The sequence below is a fragment of the Neoarius graeffei genome, chromosome 19, assembly GCF_027579695.1.
Source record: "Neoarius graeffei isolate fNeoGra1 chromosome 19, fNeoGra1.pri, whole genome shotgun sequence".
In the NCBI taxonomy this organism is placed as follows: domain Eukaryota; kingdom Metazoa; phylum Chordata; class Actinopteri; order Siluriformes; family Ariidae; genus Neoarius; species Neoarius graeffei.
Window position 1 is genome coordinate 49,659,277 of NC_083587.1, and position 16,693 is coordinate 49,675,969.

General features: G+C 40.7%; 1 protein-coding gene across 1 annotated transcript in view; it reads left to right on the forward strand.

The window, feature by feature from the left end:
- Positions 1–16,693, forward strand: part of rims2a (regulating synaptic membrane exocytosis 2a) — a 454,274-nt gene that overhangs the window by 92,109 nt on the left and 345,472 nt on the right. The window contains exon 5 of the mRNA XM_060900221.1: positions 4,752–4,999. Coding sequence (XP_060756204.1) covers positions 4,752–4,999 — 248 coding nt within the window. The remainder of the gene's footprint in view (positions 1–4,751; positions 5,000–16,693) is intronic.

Below are 16,693 nucleotides of genomic sequence, written 5' to 3' on the forward strand. Positions count from 1 at the left end.
TGGGTGCCGGTCAATCAGTCATGTTGTATGTATTGTATGGATCTCAGGTTGGCTCGCTCAGTTCTGGAAGAGCAATAAAGGAGAAGTGATGAGGAAAAAAATGGAGAGAAATACTGTCCATCTCTCTATCTGCCTTTCTTCTTACTGTCGGGTTCTAAGAGAATACTTTAATGAAAGCTAATAAGAAAAACAAGATCACACAGTCCCCAGTCTTCATTCATGAAATGCTTTGGTGGTTCATTGTTAGCATTTCAGAGGGAAGTATGCTTCTGTTAATCTTCAAAGGAGATCTCCTGGTGTCTCTCACGTTGGCCAGAATGGCCTATTTTTGTCAAAATGATAGGAACAGTTTTCGGTACCATATGCCACCTCCTCTCTCTCTCTCACACACACACACACACACACACACACACACACACACACACACACACACACACAGGAGATGCCAAAGGTTTAGAGAGGAATACGAGGTAATCATGATTTATTTTAAAGAGAATCTGCGAAGTCATGAAAGGCTACAGTGGTCATATTGTCAATAACCTTAATTTTATGAACACTGAAAAGATGTTATGCTAATTGTCCTTCTAGAAAAATTACATGAACGTAATCAATTATTCAGACACTACACAGGTCACACTGTTTTAGTGTGCGTTTTTATTTTCACATGTGCTTTTTACCTGATTCATTTACTTTCATGTGATCTTTTACACGATTCATTTATTTTCACAAGATTTTTTTACACGATTCTTTTATTTTCCTGTGATTTTTAAAACACGTTTTTTTATTTTCCTGTGATTTTTACCCAATTCATTTATTTTCCTGTGATTTTTGCACAATTTGTGATTTTTAGTCAAGATTCATTTATTTTCAGATGTGATTCATTTATTTTCACAAGATTTTTACACAATTCTTTTATTTTCCTGTGATTTTTGCACAATTTTTCATGATTTTTAGAAAAGATTAATTTATTTTCAGATGTGATTTTTTTTACATGATTCATTTATTTTCAGAGGATTTGTATATGATTTGATTTCATGTGATATTTACATTATTTTCATGCAATTTCTACACTTGATTCTTTTTTGTCTGATTTTTAAAACAATTTATTTTCACACACTATTTTTATGTGGATTTTTTTATACTTTATTCATTCATTCATGTGATCTTTACACAATTTATTTTCACATGAGTTTTCAACGATGCTTTTTTGTGTGATTTTTAAACAATTTATCTCATCTCATTATCTCTAGCCGCTTTATCCTTCTACACGGTCGCAGGCAAGCTGGAGCCTATCCCAGCTGACTACAGGCGAAAGGCGGGGTACACCCTGGACAAGTCGCCAGGTCATCACAGGGCTGACACATAGACACAGACAACCATTCACGCTCACATCTACGGTCAATTTAGAGTCACCAGTTAACCTAACCTGCATGTCTTTGGACTGTGGGGGAAACCGGAGCACCCGGAGGAAACCCACGCGGACACGGGGAGAACATGCAAACTCCACACAGAAAGGCCCTCGCCGGCCCCGGGGCTCGAACCCAGGACCTTCTTGCTGTGAGGCGACAGCGCTAACCACTACACCACCGTGCCGCCCAACAATTAATTTTTACATGATTTTTACACAATTCATTTATTTTAATGTGGCTTTTTTACACTTGGTTAATTTTTTTCATGTGATTTTTACACTAAATTTGTTTTCATGTGATTTTTTTTTTACATGATTAATTCATTTTCATGTGGTTTTTTTTTTTTACATAGTGGTGCTTGACAGTTTGTGAACCCTTTAGAATATTCTATATTTCTGCATAAATATGACCTAAAACATCATCAGATTTTCACACAAGTCCTAAAAGTAGATAAAGAGAACCCAGTTAAACAAATGAGACAAAAATATTATACTTGGTCATTTATTCATTGAGGAAAATGATCCAATATTACATATCTGGGAGTGGCAAAAGTATGTGAACCTTTGCTTTCAGTATCTGGTGTGACCTCCTTGTGCAGCAATAACTGCAACTAAACGTTTGTGGTAACTGTTGATCAGTCCTGCACACCGGCTTGGAGGAATTTTAGCCCGTTCCTCCGTACAGAACAGCTTCAACTCTGGGATGTTGGTGGGTTTCCTCACATGAACTGCTCGCTTCAGGTCCTTCCACAACATTTCCATTGGATTAAGGTCAGGACTTTGACTTGGCCATTCCAAAGCATTAACTTTATTCTTCTTTAACCATTCTTTGGTAGAACGACTTGTGTGCTTAGGGTCGTTGTCTTGCTGCATGACCCACCTTCTCTTGAGATTCAGTTCATGGACAGATGTCCTGACATTTTCCTTTAGAATTCGCTGGTATAATTCAGAATTCATTGTTCCATCAATGATGGCAAGCCGTCCTGGCCCAGATGCAGCAAAACAGGCCCAAACCATGACACTACCACCACCATGTTTCACAGATGGGATAAGGTTCTTATGTTGTAATGCAGTGTTTTCCTTTCTCCAAACATGAGGCTTCTCATTTAAACCAAAAAGTTCTATTTTGGTCTCATCCATCCACAAAACATTTTTACAATAGCCTTCTGTCTTGTCCACGTGATCTTTAGCAAACTGCAGACAAGCAGCAATGCTCTTTTTGGAGAGCAGTGGCTTTCTCCTTGTAACCCTGCCATGCACACCATTGTTGTTCAGTGTTCTCCTGATGGTGGACTCATGAACATTAGCCAATGTGAGAGAGGCCTTCAGTTGCTTAGAAGTTACCCTGGGGTCCTTTGTGACCTCGCTGACTATTACACGCCTTGCTTTTAGAGTGATTTGTTGGTCGACCACTCCTGGGGAGGGTAACAACAATGGTCTTGAATTTCTTCCATTTGTACACAATCTGTCTGACTGTGGATTGGTGGAGTCCAAACTCTTTAGGGATGCTTTTGTAACCTTTTCCAGCCTGATGAGCATCAACAACGCTTTTTCTGAGGTCCTCAGAAATCTTTGTTCGTGCCATGATACACTTCCACAAACACGTGTTGTGAAGATCAGACTTTGATAGATCCCTGTTCTTTAAATAAAACAGGGTGCCCACTCACACTTGATTGTCATCCCATTGATTGAAAACACCTGACTAATTTCACCTTCAAATTAACTGTTGATCCTAGAGGTTCACAGACTTTTGCCACTCACAGATATGTAATATTGGATCATTTCCCTCAATAAATAAATGACCAAGTATAATATTTTTGTCTCATTTGTTTAACTGGGTTCTCTTTATTTACTTTTAGGACTTGTGTGAAAATCTGATTATGTTTTAGGCCATATTTATGCAGAAGTATAGAAACTTCTAAAGGGTTCACAAACTTTCAAGCACCACTGTATAATTCATTTATTTTTGTGGCTTTTTTTTTTTACACTTTAATAATTTTTCTTCATGTGATTTTTACACAATTCATTTATTTTCATGTCATTTTTACACTTGATTCTTTTTTGTGTGATTTTTTTTTAACATGATTAATTTCCTTTCACATGATTTTTACACAATTCTTTTATTTTTTATGTGGCTTTTTATCCTTGATTTAATTCTTTCATGTGATTTTTACATGAGTTTTACACTTGATTCTTTTATGTGTGATTTTTAAACATGACATTTATTTTCACATGATTTTTACACAATTCATTTTTATGTGGCTTTTTATTTTTGCCCGATTCATTATTTTTGGATGATTTTTACCCAATTCCTTTATTTTTGCGATTTTTACACGTGATTTATTTTCATGTGATTTTTGAACCATTTTCATGTGATTTTTAGACATGATTAATTTCACACAATTTTCACATAATTTATTTTTGTGGCTTTTTTACACTTGATAATTTTCTTCATTTTTTTAAAAGACATGATTCATTTATTTGTGTGATTTTTCCACGTGATTTATTTATTTTCATTTTTTTTTTACACAATTAATTGATTCTCATGATTTTTACATCTGATTTATTTCTTTCACCTGTAGGTTCTTTGTTTCATTTTTGAGATGTGATTTTCTTAAAATAAATAATTCTCTTTCACACATGGACACATAATGAGCTCACACACGCATGGCGAAATGCACCTTCACACAAAAACAGACACGATTCCTTTCCTCAGTGTAATGAGGGGTTGATCAGAGGAAATGGCACCTCTTGATGGCTTACTCAGTCGTTACCTCAGCTATTGCTTCTGCTATCATTTGCTCACTCTACAGCTGTATCTTTCCATTTCCAAACATTTGACCCACAGTTCATGGTTTCACTCATACACTCATGAAAATGTATATGGATATTCTACCCCTGCTGACCACACTGCCACCACAATCTCGCTGTTTTCTTGTTATCTTGACAGCTCGTTGTGGGACTTGACGCTAATGATGCTATCCTGAAAAATGGTCTTAATCATGATTCATTGGCTCTGGTCTTACTATAAATTTGTACTGTTAGGCTAATGAACTGTCTCTCCCACAACAGCAATTTCAGCATCATCCTCATTTTCAGTGAATAGAGGTCCTAGAGTACAAACCCATAATTAGCAAAGACTAGCTAGTTGCAGTGTCCAAACAGGTTCAAGAGTGCAACAGAACTGAGCTTATTGGCTAATCAGCATTGCGCAGTCCCACAGCATTTAACACCTAATTACATTTTGTGTTGCTCACCTCATGGCTCTGCGCTCTATAGCACTAATGTAGGGAAGACTAATGTACTTTTGGCGGCTAACCTTTTTCTCTTTTCTGTCTATCAGGTAATGTGGGTATGCAACTTGTGCCGAAAACAACAGGAAATCCTCACAAAGTCCGGAGCCTGGTTCTACAGTGGGCCGGGCTCCGCGATACCTCCGGGGGTCACTGGGGTCATGCGTAGGCGCCATGAGGAAGCCCCTCAGGAGAAGAAAGCCAAACTGCAAGATGCGCCATTATTATATCAGGGCACCACAGTGGAGCGCAGTCGGGCCCCCAGTCTCCTTCGTCAACACTCCGTTGATCCAGACAGGTAAGCGCCAAATTGGCATTGGATGTTTGGACTACTCTTACTTATCCTTAGCTCGAGTAAGCTTGGTTATCCTTAGTGGTGCTTTGAATGGTACAGAATTACAGTGTGGTTGAAAGTTTGCATTTGGATTAATCAAATGTCTGAAGCATTGGGTGAAATCTTGGGTTATGTTTACAAATGCTTTCATAGCCATCAACTGGGGGGGCTTGATGGGTGCTGGACGAAAGACCAAAGTGAAATCACGGCTATCGGTTAAACCATTGCTGACTAGCTCTGTACTATGCTAGTATCTATACTGTCATTGCTTGCAGGCATTCCTTATAGCTTTGCGAAATAAAACTCTGACTGGGTATAACTGGTTGATTTGTTATCTGATACTTAAAGGAGAACTGAAGTTGCTTTATTTCTTAATTAACGTGTTCTTCAATTACATTTTCGTTTTTAGTAACCTTATATCATGGCTCGTACTGGCAACTAATTGCAATTAAATATACTTATCGGCCTATGCGGTTTTTAGCCATGTTGAATTTAGTTCGTTTGGTCCACAGCAGGCGTCGCTTATCCACGCGATCTTCACGCGACTTGTGTGAGACTTCGAAACGTGAAGTGTCAGCGCCGCCATTTTGAAAACTGTTTTCCAAACAAAATATTGCACAAAAACGAATTTAAATGATGATTACTGCCTACTTTTTTTCAAACTTTCCTGATTGCTGTCAAAACAAACAAAACTTCCGGCTTGATTACATCGGCATTCGAAAGAGGGCGCGAGCGCCTTTTAACAACGTTGGCAGATGTTGGTCACTTTGATTTCCGCTGTACGTTTTACTTCCATCTGACGATGTCTCGCACAGGTCTCAACGAATCTCGTTTACAGCCGTTGCTTTGACATATGGACTGATATTACATAACATATTTCAAACACTCGTAACTTGCTATAGCAGTGACAAAATAGCCATCAAAAATGCATTCCTATATTTAATAGGATGAGATAAATAGAATTTTGATAATTTGCCTTCAGTTCTCCTTTTATTGATTTAATGGCAAAGAAGTTGTTCCAGTGAAATATACAGTATATTGATCGAACAACGACATTTAGCATTGTTTAAACCCTGAGCCATTTACATCAGGTGAGACTGGAAGATTACGCAGAGCTTGCTTTAGAAAGAAACAAGCAAACGTGGTGTTTGCAAGAAGATAAAGCCACCTTATTGTTTCCTAATGATGGTCTAGAAGTAAAATGCATGCATCACTGAGCTCACTTATATTATCCTGTGTCAACAGGAATGAAGCAAACAAAATTAAAGTAACACTAGAAATGTGGAAGCTCCTGCTTGAGACAAACAAATGCTTTGAGGTATTTGTAATAAGCACAATGCATTGTATCAGTTGTGTTATATTACCAGAATGAGCCATGGGAAGCATGTACGGGTACAGTTGAAATGAGCCGTCATGCACACCAGCAGTCAGACTAGCAGCAACATAAAACAGAAAAATTACATTTGCATAATTATCATCAAGTAGTTGTCGTTGCTGTTCTTCATATACAATGTACAAGAGTAAGCTTTATCATGACCATGTTATATTGGCTTTCCTACATGTATGCTGCGTGCTTATAATTTGACGTGTAATGCGACTCCACGTCATGATTGTTAGCGGTGCGTTAGTGTTCACTTGCGTTGGAGGAAGCAGAGGATTAAGGAGTGCCTGAGAAAGTCATTTTGTCCCCAGTCTCAATGAGGTTTGACACGATAGCCATATTTATGAGGTATGCGAGGGGTATAAGAACGTATAGCTGAGATACTGAGATTATAATAAGCTTATAGTATAAACAGGTTACCGCTGAATTTATATGAGACGAGGTTGTGTTCTTTTAATCTTTCCTCTGGTTTAATGTCTTTCCATGGTCTATTATATTCCATATGTGAGCACAAAAGCTCTGAATTTAAAGAGATCCTATCATCTATTCTGCATTCATTCATTTTTTCCCCCCAGCGTATGTGAACTACAATGAAAAGGTTTGTTAAGAAGGCATTATTCGGAAGGAATAAGCTTTCTGGATGGCATGGTGGTGCAATGGTTAGAAGGTCCTGGGTTCAAGCCTCGTCAAAAAGACCGGGGCCTTTTTGTTTGAAGTTTGCATATTTCTTTCGGGTGCTCTGGTTTCCTCCCACAGTTCAAAGACATGCAGATAAGGTCACTCTGAATTGCCCATAGGTGGCCACTGGCCATCTATCAGTGTTGGAGGAGTTGCAAAGTCTATGCTCAGGTGCCACTGGCTCTAGCATAGTAAGGTCCAAATATTGATCATGGCATTGGACCCGGTTGAGGCCGACCTAGTAAGTATCCATCCATCCATTATCTGTAACCACTTATCCTGTGCAGGGTCACGGGCAAGCTGGAGCCAATCCCAGCTGACTATGGAGGAGAGGCAGGGTACACCCTGGACAAGTCACCAGGTCATCGCAGGGCTGACACATAGACACAAAACCATTCATACTCACACCAACGGTCAATTTAGAGCCATCAGTTAGCCTGACCTGCATGTCATTGGACCGTGGGGGAAACCAGAGCACCCAGAGGAAACCAGAGGTGGACAAAGTACCCAACTTCATTATTTAAGTCAAAGTACAGATCCCACTGGTCAACTGTTACTCCGATACAAGTGAAAGCTGTACAGTCAATTTTTTTTTACTTCAGTTAAAGTACTGAAGTACTTGCTTTTAAAAATACTTAAGTATTAAAAGTACATTTTCTGTCAGCGCATTGTTGTATTATTGCCATAACGCTTACAATACTTAATGCCGTTACCAAAGACAGAAATGTGAATTCACAAAATGAACTCATGCTGTGCATCATGGTGATTTAACGTTAAGCTAGCTAGTCAGTGAAACTCCACCTGACATGCTAGCAAACTCTTTTCAAACTCGAAATCATATTGGGTAGCTAACTCTACTAGAAAAGAAAGATTTCTACATTCTGTTTATTTGGCAAGATTATGCTAAAACATATTTCTGAAAGGACTTCAGATAAGTTAACGTTCTTCATGTTAGCGTAACTCCGTTTTTACATGCAAACAGTGTCCACGTTAACTAGCTATGTATAAACATCAACCATGGACAAGGCTATGGCAACTTGGTGAGCAAATCCATAAAGTCATTTGACTAACCAGACTGCATAGCTATTACAATGTTAATGCTAGCTCTAAAAGCACAGACAACGTCATTTCAAGCTTTCTCTTGGAATAAAACGTTTACATACCTCAATATGCTTCTGCAGGTCAGATGGCGAGTTTTTGTAAGCTGTGATGATGTTCATTTTAGGCAAACAAAGAAAATATTTAAAACGAAACTAATATTTAATCCTTTCAGAAAACTGAAACATGGGTTCATGCGCCATGGGTACGTGCATTCTCCAGAAGAACCGCCTCCTTCCATTCTGCCATCAATTGATTGTGTTAAATAATGCTGCTGAGAAATCACTGAACTTGATTTTATACGGTCTATGGACGTGACGTGACCCTCGTAATTACTGATAGGCTGTCTCAGTGTCATCTGTAAAAACCCAATCACTTTTTAGAAAAAAAAAAACAAAAAAAAACCATCCACTTTCAAAGCCACTTCATAGTAATGAGTAATAAGGACCTTGATATAAATGTAGGAGAGTGAGAAGTACGATATTTGCCTTTTAAATGTAGTGAAGTTAAAGTCAGAAGTTTCCAAAAAAAATACTCAAGTAAAGTACAGATACTCAAAAAGTGTACTTAAGTAAATGTACTTTGTTACTGTCCACCTCTGGAGGAAACCAACACAGACAGAATATGCAAACTCCACACAGAAGGGCCCATCAGCCACTGGGCTTGAACTCAGAACCTTCTTGCTGTGAGGTGACAGTACTAACCCCTACACCACTGTGCCACCCCCTAGTAAGTATGCAAATAAGATTTCTGGACAACTTGCCAACAATTCTGATTATTTTGCATGCATTGTACATATAATCACAGAGATAAGGGTATCTTGATGTACGTCATGGTTGGCAGGTTACATGACCATAACACACATGCAGGCTAGACCTGTGCTAGGAACTCAATATCTTACCTCAAACTCCAGGAAGTGTCTCTTCTTTGAAAGATCCTTTTAAACATTGTATTTTATGGTTCTACACTGGTTTTGTTTTGTTGTGAGTTGAAAAAAAGCACTTCCTAGAGTGTCTTTTTTTTTGGGCTTTTTCCACCTTTATTGGATAGGACAGTGTAGAGACAGGAAATGAGCGGGAGAGATCGGAAAATGACCTCGGGCCAGAATCGAACCCACGTCCCTGGATTTAGGGTATGGCGCCTTATCCACCTGAGCCATGATGCCCCCGAGAGTGTCTTTATATTGAAGAAAAATGCAAAACCTTTATTGTCCCATAGGATAGAACGGAGAGGATAGGAATCTGACGCTTCACTTGGTACAGGCTCACCAAAAGTGGACAGTTGAAGATTGGAAAAACATCATCATCGTTTTCCAGTCTTCAACTCCTCACTTTTAGTGAACCTGTACTCATGCTGGCCTCATACTCCTGTTCTTGGCTGATGGGAAAGAACCCTGTTGTGGTTTTCTTGCTGTTGTACCCAGTCTGCCTCAAGGTTTGGTATGTTTTGTTTATTCTTATCTGCTCACAGTTGTAAAGAGTTGTTATTGGAGTTGGAGGTAGCATAGACTTCCAGTTTGGTTATTCTCCTCTGACCTTGTGTCTTTATACCATTAGAACTAACTGCTCGTCCGGAGACTCAGCCGGACACGGGACTTACTTTCTGATGGGTTTATTCTGGAAAACTGGAAGACATTTTAAAATACATGTCTTCTCTTTGTAAAATGACATCTGCAGACCTCCATCTTCGAGGTGTAGCTCATCTAAAGGAGGTGTATTACGTTACATTAATGGCATTTAGCAGACGCTTTTATCCAGAGCGACACAGAATAGAATAAAATAGAATGCCCTTTATTGTCATTTTACAAATCAATTGTATAACGAGATTAGAATACAGTGGATATAAAAAAGTGTACACACCCCGTTAAAATGATTTTTTTTTTTTACATCAGCAAAACCTAAGAGAGTACAATAAATAATTTGAAAACTTTTCCCACCTTTAATGTGACCTATAACCTGTACAATTCAATTGAAAAACAAACAAATCTGTTAGGAGGAAAAGCATAAAAAATAAAAAACGTACAATAAGCTGGTTGCATAAAAGTGTGCACACCCTTAAACAAAAGCCAAGGTTCACAGAGAGCTTACAAAGCATCAAAGGGATCTCATTGTTGAAAAGGATCAGTCAGGATAAGGGTACAAAAAAAAAAATATTCCATGGCATTAGATATACCATGGAGCACAGTGAAGACGGTCATCAAGAAATGGAGAAAATATGGGACAACAGTGACATTACCGAGAACTGGACGTCCCTTCAAAATTGCTGAAAAGACAAGACAAAAACTGGTCAGGGAGGCTGCCGAGAGGCCTACAGCAACACTGAAGGAACTGCAGGAATTTCTAGCAAGTATTGGTTGTGTACTACATGTGACAATCTCCTGTATTCTCCATATGTCTGGACTATGAGGTAGGATCAGAGAAGAATATCCAGGCCCAGCTAAATTTTGCAAAAAAATACATCAACTCTCCCAAAAGCATGTGGGAAAATGTGTTATGGTCTGATGAAACCAAGGTTGAACTTTTTGGCCACAATTCCAAAAGGTATGTTTGGCGCAAAAACACTGCACATCACCAAAAGAACACCATACCCACAGTGAAGCATGGTGGTGGCAGCATCATGTTTTGGGGTTGTTTTTCTTCAGCTGGAACCAGGGGCTTTAGTCAAGGTGGAGGGAATTATGAACAGTTGTAAATACCAGTCAATTTTGGCCCAAAACCTTCAGGTGTCTGCTAGAAAGCTGAAGATGAATTATCTTTCAGCATGACCATGACCCCCCCCCCCAAAAAAAAAAAAAAAGTTTTGGAATGGCCCAGCCAGAGCCCAGACCTAAATCCAATTGAAAATCTGCAGGGTGACCTGAAGAGGGCTGTGCACAAGAGATGCCCTCACAATCTGACAGATTTGGAGCACTTTTGCAAGGAAGAGCAGGCAAATATTGCCAAGTCCAGATGTGGGAGGCTGATAGACTCCTACCCAAAAACACTGAATACTGTAATTAAAATCAAAAGGGTGCTTCAACAAAGTATTAGTTTAAGAGTGTGCACACTTATGCAACCAGCTTATTGTATTAAAAAAAAAATGTTTTCCTCCAAATAGATTTGTTTGTTTTTCAATTGAATTGTACAGGTTATAGATCACATTAAAGGCAGGAAAAGTTTTGAAATTATTTATCGTGGTCTCATTTTTTTACATCAGAAAAACCTATCATTTTAACGGGGTGTGTACACTTTATAGCCACTGTACAACATACAACCCCGATTCCAAAAAAGTTGGGACAAAGTACAAATTGTAAATAAAAACAGAATGCAATGATGTGGAAGTTTCAAAATTCCATATTTTATTCAGAATAGAACATAGATGACATATCAAATGTTTAAACTGAGAAAATGTATCATTTAAAGAGAAAAATTAGGTGATTTTAAATTTCATGACAACAACACATCTCAAAAAAGTTGGGACAAGGCCATGTTTACCACTGTGAGACATCCCCTTTTCTCTTTACAACAGTCTGTAAACGTCTGGGGACTGAGGAGACAAGTTGCTCAAGTTTAGGGATAGGAATGTTAACCCATTCTTGTCTAATGTAGGATTCTAGTTGCTCAACTGTCTTAGGTCTTTTTTATCGTATCTTCCGTTTTATGATGCGCCAAATGTTTTCTATGGGTGAAAGATCTGGACTGCAGGCTGGCCAGTTCAGTACCCGGACCCTTCTTCTACACAGCCATGATGCTGTAATTGATGCAGTATGTGGTTTGGCATTGTCATGTTGGAAAATGCAAGGTCTTCCCTGAAAGAGACGTCATCTGGATGGGAGCACATGTTGCTCTAGAACCTGGATATAGCTTTCAGCATTGACGGTGTCTTTCCAGATGTGTAAGCTGCCCATGCCACACGCACTAATGCAACCCCATACCATCAGAGATGCAGGCTTCTGAACTGAGCGCTGGTAACAACTTGGGTCGTCCTTCTCCTCTTTAGTCCGAATGACACGGGGTCCCTGATTTCCATAAAGAACTTCAAATTTTGATTCGTCTGACCACAGAACAGTTTTCCACTTTGCCACAGTCCATTTTAAATGAGCCTTGGCCCAGAGAAGACGTCTGCGCTTCTGGATCATGTTTGGATACGGCTTCTTCTTTGAACTATAGAGTTTTAGCTGGCAACGGCAGATGGCACGGTGAATTGTGTTCACAGATAATGTTCTCTGGAAATATTCCTGAGCCCATTTTGTGATTTCCAATACAGAAGCATGCCTGTATGTGATGCAGTGCCGTCTAAGGGCCCGAAGATCACGGGCACCCAGTATGGTTTTCCGGCCTTGACCCTTACGCACAGAGATTCTTCCAGAGTCTCTGAATCTTTTGATGATATTATGCACTGTAGATGATATGTTCAAACTCTTTGCAATTTTACACTGTCCTTTCTGATATTGCTCCACTATTTGTCGGCACAGAATTAGGGGGATTGGTGAGCCTCTTCCCATCTTTACTTCTGAGAGCCGCTGCCACTCCAAGATGCTCTTTTTATACCCAGTCATGTTAATGACCTATTGCCAATTGACCTAATGAGTTGCAATTTGGTCCTCCAGCTGTTCCTTTTTTGTACCTTTAACTTTTCCAGCCTCTTATTGCCCCTGTCCCAACTTTTTTGAGATGTGCTGCTGTCATGAAATTTCAAAAGAGCCAATATTTGGCATGAAATTTCAAAATGTCTCACTTTCGACATTTGATATGTTGTCTATATTCTATTGTGAATACAATATCAGTTTGAGATTTGTAAATTATTGCATTCTGTTTTTATTTACAATTTGTACTTTGTCCCAACTTTTTTGGAATCAGGGTTGTACCCAGAGCAACCTGGGAAGCAGTCAGGGGTTAGATGCCTTGCTCAAGGGCACTTCGGCCATTTCTGCTGGTCCAGGGAACCGAACCATCAACCTTTCGATCCCAAAGCTGCTTCTCTAACCATTAGGTCATGACTTCCCCCATTTTTAGTGTTAGAAAATACAGTAGATGTGATCATATAGTTTTACACAAGCTATAAATGTTCTATAGTAGGTTCAACCAAATTACCAACAATGACACCATCGTCAAAGTCACTGAGATCACATTTTCTCCCCATTTAGACAACAAATGTCTATAATTCCACTGCCACCTTTGACCATAAGGAGGCTCTCACATCCCCCTCTGCTTTAAATCCATGTGTGACGTAACTTATACGCTATATTTCCACTGGTCTTGACTATATTCCTCCATACAAACAGATGCCTGCACCCTTGAAGCCAGGCCACATGCTGTGTGTCACACTGATCCCATGTGCTTGTGTGTCTGCGGGACACAGGGGATTGTGGGTAATCATGGTGCAAAACGCCACAGGGAAGACCAGGTGATCTCACCTGGACTTGGCGTAGGTTTGTATGCGTCAGCGAGACAGTCAGTTTTAGGTCTTTCCAGGTGAATTTTTAACAATGCTTTTGCCAAAACCATGCTCTGAAGTCCCTCTTCACTCCTCTCTCATGAATAGAACCATGTGACTCGGATATTAACTCAGCACCACCTGCAAGTATCAGAACAATTCAGCAGAATTGATACCGTTCGAAGTCACTGAGTGCCCCAAGATAAAAATACACACAACACACATGCTCCCATCACAGTCCGAATGTTTCTGCTGTTTCGGCTTTGGTTCCAGGGGTTTGAAATATTCTTGCACAAAACCTCTTGCTTCTTGTTATGCATATTCTTCCTTCTGTTGGCTTGTGTTTGTTGAAAGACTTCTCAGAAAGGTGAGAGGTGTAAATCGTGCCTAACATATGGTTCTAAAGCAGTGTCTGTTTTCAGCTTTATGTAACAGAATGCATTAGTGCACCGCCTTGGTGAACTTTATAGCGCCGTTCGCACAGCTATATTTGTACTTTAAAAAGTCCGTCGAATGCTGTTGTCTTAAAGATGCTCACTGAAATATTTTACACAAAGCTGAAGATGGGATCAACTCCCTATGCTCGCTGCATCAGTATGATTTTTAGGAAATAAATATCGTGACTATTAACAACCTGCAGATGTCACCCACAATGGTTTTAATAATAAGTACATTACATAGGGGCCACTTAATTGGATTAATAGAGAATCCATCCATCCATCATCTGTAGCCACTTATCCTGTGCTACAGGGTCGCAGGCAAGCTGGAACCTATCCCAGCTGACTATGGGCGAGAGGTGGGGTACACCCTGGACAAGTCGCCAGATCATCACAGGGCTGACACATGGAGACACACCCACATTCACACTCACATTCACACCTACAGTCAATTTAGAGCCACCAATGAGCCTAACATGCATGTCTTTGGACTGTGGGGGAAACCGGAGCACCCGGAGGAAACCCACGCAAACTATGGGTAGAACGCGCAAACTTCACACAGAAAGGCCCCTGTCAGCCACTGGGCTCAAACCCAGAACCTTCTTGCTGTGAGGTGACAGTGCTAACCACTACACCACTGTGCCACCATTAATAGAGACCATTTAGCATTATTTAAATATGATCAATATGAATCAGGAAGAGTGGCACGGTGGTGTAGTGGTTAGCGCTGTCGCCTCACAGCAAGAAGGTCTGGGTTCGAGCCCCGTGGCCGGCGAGGGCCTTTCTGTGCGGAGTTTGCATGTTCTCCCCGTGTCTGCGTGGGTTTCCTCCGGGTGCTCCGGTTTCCCCCACAGTCCAAAGACATGCAGGTTAGGTTAACTGGTGACTCTAAATTGACCGTAGGTGTAAATGTGAGTGTGAATGGTTGTCTGTGTCTGTGTCAGCCCTGTGATGACCTGGCGACTTGTCCAGGGTGTACCCCGCCTTTCGCCCGTAGTCAGCTGGGATAGGCTCCAGCTTGCCTGCGACCCTGTAGAACAGGATAAAGCAGCTAGAGATAATGAGATGAGATGAATCAGGAAGCTGTTTAGTGCTTGATTCTGTCATTATCAAAAAGAAATAACAAAAAATATGGTCAAATAGTATATGCTAAAGTATTTACAAAGAAATATTTCAAAAGCTTGCACTCCCTGTCTTTAGCTCAAGGGCGGCACGGTGGTGTAGTGGTTAGCACCATCACCTCACAGCAAGAAGGTTCTAGGTTCGAGCCCGGTGGCTGACAGGGGCTTTTCTGTGTGGAGTTTGCATGTTCTCCCCGTGTCTGCATGGGTTTCCTCTGGGTGCTCTGGTTTCCCCCACAGTCCAAAGACATGCAGGTTAGGCTAATTGGTGGCTCTAAATTGACCGTAGGTGTGAATGTGAGTGTGAATGGTTGTGTGTCTATGGTGGGGTTTACATTAGACCGTATCAGCGGATCATCAGATTAACGTTTTTAAAACGATTAGTGTGCACACAGCAACACCAATACATGATTCGCCTGCACACAGCAACACCAATACACGGATACGCTCGGCTCCGCAGGCATCCTGCGCTCCAAATCACTCCGCCCTGAACAGCGAGTGCCCTCTGGAGGGTGCGCACTCCGGCCCTGCGCAGCTCACAGAGCACGCGAGTGAAGTGAACAAGCAATGATTCGGGACTGAGCCGCTGTGTGTGATCCCAGTGCATATCACTTGCAAGTGGAAGGATGGCAAGCCTAAAGACAATCATAACTACACAATGGGCAGTATTTGCATCAGTATTTGCAGTATTTTCATACTTTTATACTCTTTAATGAAAGGTGATACAAGGCGGAAGTCCGCGCCGTTTTTCAGCAGTCGCGTCACATGACCAACGCCAGCGAATCAGGAAGGTGGATGTCACAGTGACGTTGTCCAATGACGATGCCAGCTAGAGCTCAGCACAGCGTATCCGCGTATCCTCAATGTTTACACAGCACCGGACCAGACACGATCTAGATTGAATACGTGGACCCTGGCGGATTCCCGTTTCCCGGCGTTTCCAGGCGTTTTAATGTAAACGGACAGTGCATCCGCGAAGAAAACGAGACAGATACGGTCTAATGTAAACTTGGCCTATGTGTCAGCCCTGTGATGATCTGGCGACTTGTCCAGGGTGTAACCCGCCTTTCGCCCATAGTCAGCTGGGATAGCTGCACAGGATATGTACGGTAGTTATGGATAATGGATGGATGGATCTTTAGATCACCGGCCATTGCCGATGAGCTATTGCCATCACACAATGTCTGTCATCCATCCACAATTCACAAAAAAATTGCTACTCCTCCCTCAGTTTTCAGTGGATTTTGATTCTGATTAGTTTGGAAGATCAAATTGTTCTCATGAAGAACAACTTAGCTAATTATAAACAAGTCTGGTTTCTCATGGTATGGCCGTGTGAGCTACTGCGTCACTAACGCTCTGGTCTTTCATGACTTGTATGCCCCGCCCACTTTGTGCCTTTATAATCACTTTCAAAGTCTTTTGCAGTAAGCGTTTAGTTGTTTCGAACTTTACTTTCTGCTGATTTTACTTCACCCTTTGAACTGTTGCTTTGTCACAAGGGTTGGACCCACAATTAGTTTTTAAT